The sequence below is a fragment of the Arachis hypogaea genome, chromosome 15, assembly GCF_003086295.3.
Source record: "Arachis hypogaea cultivar Tifrunner chromosome 15, arahy.Tifrunner.gnm2.J5K5, whole genome shotgun sequence".
Classification (NCBI taxonomy): Eukaryota; Viridiplantae; Streptophyta; class Magnoliopsida; order Fabales; family Fabaceae; genus Arachis; species Arachis hypogaea.
The window spans coordinates 132,400,733-132,408,644 of NC_092050.1; the positions used below are offsets into that span (position 1 = coordinate 132,400,733).

The 7,912-nt window shown below is 29.8% G+C and overlaps 1 protein-coding gene across 1 annotated transcript; it reads right to left on the reverse strand.

The window, feature by feature from the left end:
• Positions 1-4,318: 4,318 nt before the first annotated feature.
• On the reverse strand, positions 4,319-7,507 carry LOC112750743 (uncharacterized). Its single transcript, XM_025799567.3, has 4 exons — positions 7,282-7,507; positions 7,111-7,143; positions 6,020-6,350; positions 4,319-4,793 (listed from the first exon to the last, which is right to left on the reverse strand). The coding sequence occupies exons 1-4, from the start codon at positions 7,339-7,341 to the stop codon at positions 4,609-4,611; spliced, it is 609 nt and encodes a 202-aa protein (XP_025655352.1). The 5' UTR covers positions 7,342-7,507; the 3' UTR covers positions 4,319-4,608.
• Between the last annotated feature and the right edge of the window lie 405 nt (positions 7,508-7,912).

Here is a 7,912-nt window from a genome sequence, read left to right on the forward strand (position 1 = left end):
TTGACCTTATCGAAAATGATCATAAAAATTAAGGTACAATACTTACTTCTTGGATGTAATTTGCAGCTTCTTTGGAGCCTTCCGTTGTCAGTTACATAAGATTTTTCAAAATGTCAATTCATAATTTAAAATCTATCTACCGCCAGCAACAAAAAAAAAGGCATATTGGAATAACAAAAAAAGGTCTAAAATTAACTTTCATTGTTGACTAAAAGAAATATAAAAAACAAAATGATGCCATGAAAATTAACCTGAAGAAGTGTCACTTTATCCAACTTTGGTGGCAAAATTCCAACGGTAACATCAAAGGTCTCTAGCACTGTCTTCTACATAGTTTAAATCTGTCCATATTTGTACAAGTTTTAATAATTACAAAACAACAAAGCTAAATCAAAAGTGGAGCAGTTTAAAAAAAAAAAACACAAACTTGAATTTAGCCAATTGAAAAGTTAACGTAAAATAGATGCATACCAAGTAAAGAGGTGCTATTAAGGTATCCGGCACTGAAGTTTTAAGATCATGCATGGGGATCACAGCACCGCCGGCAAGAGCCAAAGTTGTAGCATTGATACACGCATATCTAGTTCCTACACAAAGAATATTGGGAAAGAGTTATTAAGCATACTTTCAAAAGAGTTACCCAAATTCATCGTTTCTGGTCATGCCTCAGATAACGCACTCATCTCCACTAACAACAAGACTCGTATTACATCGTATTACAGTGTTTTAGAGAGGCAAGATTCATAGCATTGCCCTCTAGAGAGAGTGACGGTGAAGGAGGTGCAATGGAGCAACTTAGGGTTTCTTTAAGTCATCTTCGGGTTTGCCTGTAGAATCAAATTCCGCCAATTTTGTTTGCTTCTATGACGAGTCGAACTGACAGTACTCGACTGCAAATCGTAGTCTCTGCTCTTCCACAAAACGTTCGGTGTGATCGTACCCAGAACCTAAACAGGGATTGAAGGAAACGGATTTGTTCTGAAGGTTAGCCAGCTTGATCTGAGTGCAGGAGTTAAGAAATTACGATTTGGAGAAACTAAAGAAAACGTTATTTACGAAAGGGATTGACTGCATGTTATCAAACTTGAATCAATTGCAGGAACTAACAAATAAGGAATTTAGAGAATAGTGGGTAGGAGTTATTGTTAAAACTGGGTGAGTGGACTACTAAATAAAAATTGAGCTTAATATTGCCGTTAAAAATTTCATTCATCTTATCATAGATGTTAATTTGAATTTTGTTTAATGAAGTAACTATAACTTTTTAATTTAGAGTAAAATTTAATTTTAATAAAAAATATCAAATTACAAAATTTAAAACTTTAAACTATATTTCAAAAATTTCACATACTAATTAGAATTTAAAATTTTGACTTGTTGAATTAAAATTAAATGGCTTAGCTTAGTCTTCTCTTCTGAGACTATTGGAGGCTGGGGAAGGGGCACTCTTGAAGAAGGGCAAAATTTGAACTCGTTCAATAAAAATTAAAATAGATAAACTTAAAACATAAGAATTTAATACTTTTGGATTGAAAAAGAATAAAAATTTTGTATATAGTTAGAAAATGAACTTCCATAAAATTAATTTTAATTTATTTTTTTATTAAATTAATAAAATATAGGTATAAAACTAATATTTTAAATTTTAAAAGTTAGGATTTTGTTCATTAATGTTGCCATAAATTAATAGTGAGTAATTAAATAATGAGTAATTAAATTAGTTATTATTCCAATCAATCATGGTAAATATATTTTACTTTCTAAAATTAGTTAGAGCTATCTTATCAAAGATAAACATGTATTCTTTTTATAATTTTAACATTCATTTTCAATTGAATCATTTTATTCCATTATCAAATTCTTTAAATTAATACATACGGTAAAATTGGACACGAAACTGTATTTGACCAAGAAGAACACGAATAAAAAATATAACAATTAAAAAATATAAATAATAAAATTATATGTATATAATTTAGTCTCTTTGGTTATATTACAATCTGATTTTTATACAAGTAATGAATAATATGTTAAAAAATTACTATTAAATAAAAAAAGAGAAATTAACCAAATCATCATAGTTAGTACTAAGTAAAAAAACACATAATTAAGAGATATGTCAAAATTTAAGAATCATACGAAGTGAGAAAATTGCACATCATCGTCAACATCTAAAATCAAACGATTAGTATACTTTTTTTTAGTGGTAGCAGTCAAAAGGAAGGAGAAGAAACAAATTATTAAAAAATTGAAAAAATCTGCACCCTGATAAATCGAATTTACCTTAGGTTAGGATTTAAATTTAGAAAATGTATACTGTATCAAAATATTTTGAGAGGGATGAAGGAAAACACAAAATTAAACGCAGAATTTGAAAGTAAAAATCGTTTAATTTTGCCACAGTGATAATTGGGTCTCTGGTAATTGAGAGAACTTATCTCAAATTAGCCACAAACAAATCAAATCGTCTAAAAATTCCACAAAATTTGGCCACAAAAATACAAAGTGTTACAAGTAGTTACCACAACCATATAAATTTACCACAACCATATAAATTTGCCGCTACTTTTAATTTGTGGGTGTCTTCCTGATAGTAACGTCCGTATTTCTGGTAGTGTGTACCTAGTACAATTTCAAATCTACTCGCACTCAATATTCTCATGACCAGTTTCGAGACACACTAGAAGAGAATGGAATAGCTACGGGGATGCCACTGCCTCCATAGTCGGTTGTTTCCCATCGCCGTCGTTTCTAGCATGGTTGCCGTTGAACAAGAATGGAGAGAGAGAATAAGAAGAGAGACGAGGGAGAGAGGGAGAGAGGGGCTGGAGATCGCAAGGGCGACGGCGGTGGGTACTGCCGCTGCTGCAGTGCTATGTTGCTCCTGCTCTGTCCCGCGCTGCTGTTCTGTCTTGTTTGTCACCGTTGTAGCCATTGCTGCTGCTGCAGTTATCGTTGCCGCTGCCGGATCTGGTCGGAGCCACCGCACCATCGTTCTAATAACCCCGTTTCACTTTATGGGTTGTTCTGCCCATATTTCTAATGGTTCTCCATTTTAGTGGATTGAGAAAGAAACAAAGCTTCTTTTTTATATGGTTGGAGAGGTTGAAGAAGATATTCAAGACTTGGAGTAGAGAGAGGGTGGAGAGACGTAGTGGAAAAGCATGGAGGCAGTGGTATTTGGGGAATTTGGGGAGTGGAAAAGCATGGAGGCAGTGGTATTCATGGAGACAGAGAAGAAAAAAGAGAGGAGGTTTATTTTGTTTTTATTTGTTTTTACATTAATAAAAAATTAAAAGTGTTTAAACAATTTTGTTTGTTTTATTTTTATATTTATTTTAAATTAATAAAATATTAAAATATAATTTAGTATAATATATTTTACACTAAATACAAAATTAAAATTTAATTTAATATCTATTCTTTTTGTGTCTGCCCTCTATATGTTTTTCAAATTTAACTCGAAAGACTAATTAAACCATAAAACAATCGCAAAAAAATTAATATATGCTGATAAAATTTATTATACAATTTTAAAATGAGTGATGCTATATGTATATTAAAATTAATTATTAAAATGAATTATTCATTTAAAATACATACTAAAATATAAATACACATTAAAAATAAATTAAATCATATATATATTTATATATAAATATATTAATAATTAATTTTAATAACTAATTTTAATGTACAAATAATATTTTTGTTTTAAAATTAATTAATCCAATACTCAAAAAATACTAAAACTATATGACAAATTTAACTTCTGTATATATAGAGTTCAAGCTTTCATTTGCGAAAGGCAAAAAGTGAGCACTAGCTAGGTGCTACCATATACTAGTTTCTAGTTGCTTTAATTATATTTAATTAAGACATTCTGACAGAGGTAGATGTCACGATTTAATACTACTGTAACTTTCATATGGTTAATTCAATCCATGTCTTAGACAAAGGACAAATAAATACAGGATCTGGCACCGCCATAATTTGATATGATGCCACAAAGATGGTAAACAAATCTACTGAAAAGAAAAATTTAGTTACATGGTGTTTTAAGTATATATTTTAATAATATAATAATAATTTTTCTAAAATTTTTTACTTGCTTAATGTATTAAAAAAAATAAACTTTTAATATTCTTTTAATAAAACATTTTTTATAATTCTTAAAATATTTCTTTAGATTATGTATTAGCAAAAGCCTAAACAAAATAATCATTATTTATCAATGTCATCTTCACACCTATTATTATTAGGGTAGCGTACGTCATGAAATTTGAAATACCAGCACTTCCTTCTAGCCAGCAGAAGCTATAAAATTTTCCTATAATATAACATATATGATTTCATCCGAGTACACAGATATCAATCCCGCAGAGACAACACATTAAAGTGGTGATAAAATAAAACCAACGATTAAATACACTACTTAAAGTTTAAACCACATGATATAATAATATAACTCAACTTAATTAGTTGAAATAATACTAACCAAAAGTTCCACCTACTAATCAACTCAAACTTAGTTACTAGCAGTAACAAAAGAAATAAATTAAAGTAAGGCATAGATATAATATATGGTGTATGGAGTATTTGATTATTCTAGGGGCACTTGGATCTGTTGCCATGAGTGACCATACCAGTGTAGCATTTGCCACATTTTTCGCGGTTACCGTAAGTTCCAGGGGGCACACATTTGCAGCGCTCGCAGCAAGTCATGCATGCTCTCATGCACACTCTCGTCCTTGAGTGCAATTGGCACCTATAACCACATCGTGGCACGCATTCTACACATAAAACACAGAATCATAAATAACTAATAAATAAAAAACATTGGTATACATTGGTATAATATATTTAATTTCGTTTTCAAATCTAAAAAATTATCAAAAATATTATTTATATATTAAAATTAATCACTAAAATTAATTATTATATATTTATGTATAAATGCATATTTAACTTAATTTTTTATTATATATTTTATATTTAATGTGTATTTTATAATTGATTTTTTTTGTATGTCTAATGAAGTTGAATTTTAAATGTTCAGTTGCCTCTAATTTGTCACTATATATTAAATCCTAGGCTAATTTTTTTTATATTGTATAAATATATGTGTAATACATTGTTATGGGAAGATTAGGTGTTTTTTTTATATGGTGTTTTATTCAAATCGGACGGTCCGATTTGTTTGAAAAAAAAAATAAAGTACAAATCGGAGGGTCCGATTTGTTTGATAAAAAAAAATTACAAATCGCATGGTCCGTTTTGTATTTTTTATTTTTTTTTTATTTTTTTAAATAGAAATCGGACGGTCCGATTTCAACAGTAAAAATTTTTTTATTTTTAAAAACATAAATCGGACCATCTGATTTGTGATTGTTGATTTTAAAAATGAAACAAATCGGAGGGACCGATTTGTTCACACCATAGCAACGAAAAACTCATCTCTTCTCCTATCATTGTGAGATGCACTCAAGCTCTCTCCCACACAAAAAATAATAAGCGTAAATCCTACAGTGAAAAACAAACTTTTAACATAACGTGGTATGTCAATATTCAAGGGGGCAAAAAGAAGTTTTAACTAGTCCTAAACACACATAATAAGAAATTTTAAATTTTTTATTTTAATAAATATACAAGAAAAAATATTAGAAATCAACACTTTTATTAATATTAAAATTTAAAATTAACTAAATATTGACTAAAAATAATAAATTTTATTAATAAGATAGTATTATTCATTTATAAATATATTTATTAAAATTTTAAACTTTGGATTCCTATAAGAACTTTCATAGTTGGCAACCTTATCATGTGCCCTACAAGTTGGTTGAAAAAAAATAATAATAAGGATTAAAATTGAAATTTCCTTAACCAAAAGTATAAAAAGAAATTTACCGTGACTGGAAACAAATATTACAAATTTCAAGGATAGCAAAACTTTTTTAACCCCTTTAATTCTGGAATAAGGACTTTATGAATTATGGATTATGGTTGGTAGACTTACCTTTGTTTGATTTAACTATGTGAGATGTTGGTGGTGCTGGAGTAGGAGTAACAGGGGGATTTACCACTGGAGGATGATAAGGTGTGGGTGGAGATATTACCTTGGGGGGTGTTGGAGTTGGAATTGGAGTTGGAGTTGGTGGTGGGGGTGGTGGAGGGTAAGATGGAGATTTCACAAATGGAGGAGGGGGTGCCTTCACTACAGGGGTATATGGTGCCTTAGCCTTGGGTGGTGTGGGTACTGTGCTGGTCACTGGTGGAGGTGGCGTAGTAGTACTTGGTGGCTTTGGTGGTGCTGACGTGGCACCTACTGGAGGTTTTGTATAGCTCACCTGCACCAAAAATTATATATATTAAACATATTTGTAACATATTTCAAAAAAGGATTTATTTGTTAATGAATGTTTAAATAATAGTTAAAGAACTACAATAACATGTTTTAATAGAAAATATGTTTTTTCTAAATTTTTTATCCATTAAATGTATATTAACAGTACATTGGAATTTTTTTTTTTTGTAACATTATGGGGACACTAGTTAATTAATTTCTTTTTAGAAATTGTTATCCATGCTCATCTACCTTGTAAAAAGAAAGATGCATGTGGAGATTTAGCGTGCCTAATAAAAGTATTACATAAAATATTTTCTATCTTTAAGTTAAGGGAATTAATGGTTGTTCTTTGTTTAATAGAGATAAGGAGGACGAGAAGATTAATTTGAAGCTAAGTGAAGAGTGAACGGGAAAAAAAAAAGAACGTTTTTTTCTTATGATTTTCTATTCATGCAAAGGAAATTCGGTGAAACATAAAAGTAATGTGAATATACTTAATCCGATCCCCTCATTCTTCGTTTTTTTATGTCGGTAGGCATTATTATTTATGCAAATAAATATATAGTAACATTTTTAAGAGAGAGAGAGAGAGATTAGATGAAGAGAACACAGCATTAATAGTATATATATATTTTGTAAAACTCATGAAAGTCCAGAAAATAAAGATTTTATAATATTAACAGCGTATTAACACCACACAGGAAGTGAATAAGTTATGAAATGAAACTTAAAGCTTTAGTGTGAAGTGTGAACATACTCACCTGCATCTTGAGATCTTCATTATATGAAGAAACCTGCATATGAAGATAAAAAAAGGTGGGATTTTCAAGTTAATATATAATGCACAAGAACCAAGAACATAATTTCTTCTGTACAAATGATGAGTGAGCGTAAAACAAAAACAGTGAACCATATATATATAAGAGGAGTACCTTACTAGTAGCCATCACAAGAAAAATTCCCAGAAGAAGAATGGACTTATTGAAAGCCATTTCCAGAGAAGACGGAAAGGGCTAGCGCTAGAAAGGAAAAATGGAAGAGGATTCAGAAGTAAGATGCTAGCTGTTGCTAAGAAGCAACTAGATCTTGTGTGTTATATATACAGGTCAAGGTGGGAGACAGGGGAAATATTAATTAAATATTTTGAATAATTACTTCGTGTGTTTTGTATATATATATATATATATATATATAATGCTACCCAACCCCTTCTAAAATAACATGTAAGTTACCTTTCATTATGTGTCACATTGTAATTGGTCCTTATCTTAACCATAGTTGGGGCGTCAACGTCATCGTCTGCCCTCCCACACAACCTCTCCTTCCCACTATAGCCAGCGCCTCATTTTGCTATGGATCACTTCTTATCCACATAATTAATGGTTAATTTGGTTATTAAATTTTTTATTAAAAAAACATATCTTTATTTAATTACGTGATAGAACATATATTTATATGTAAAATATAATATAATAAAATAAATCTATTCAAAGTATTTAAAAGTATAATTAAAATCATGAACATACAAATATAATAATAAAATTTGTACTCCAAACAAATAAT

What these genes read in the sequence shown, in the direction of transcription:
- LOC112750743 (XM_025799567.3), bottom strand. Translation starts at nt 7,341, where the DNA reads ATGGCTTTCAATAAGTCCATTCTTCTTCTGGGAATTTTTCTTGTGATG. An exon ending in TTGTGATGGCTACTAGTAAG is followed by an intron (nt 7,144 to 7,281) that starts GTACTCCTCTTA and finishes CTTCATATGCAG; the next exon opens with GTTTCTTCATATAATGAAGA. An exon ending in CATAGTTAAATCAAACAAAG is followed by an intron (nt 4,794 to 6,019) that starts GTAAGTCTACCA and finishes TTTTATGTGTAG; the next exon opens with AATGCGTGCCACGATGTGGT.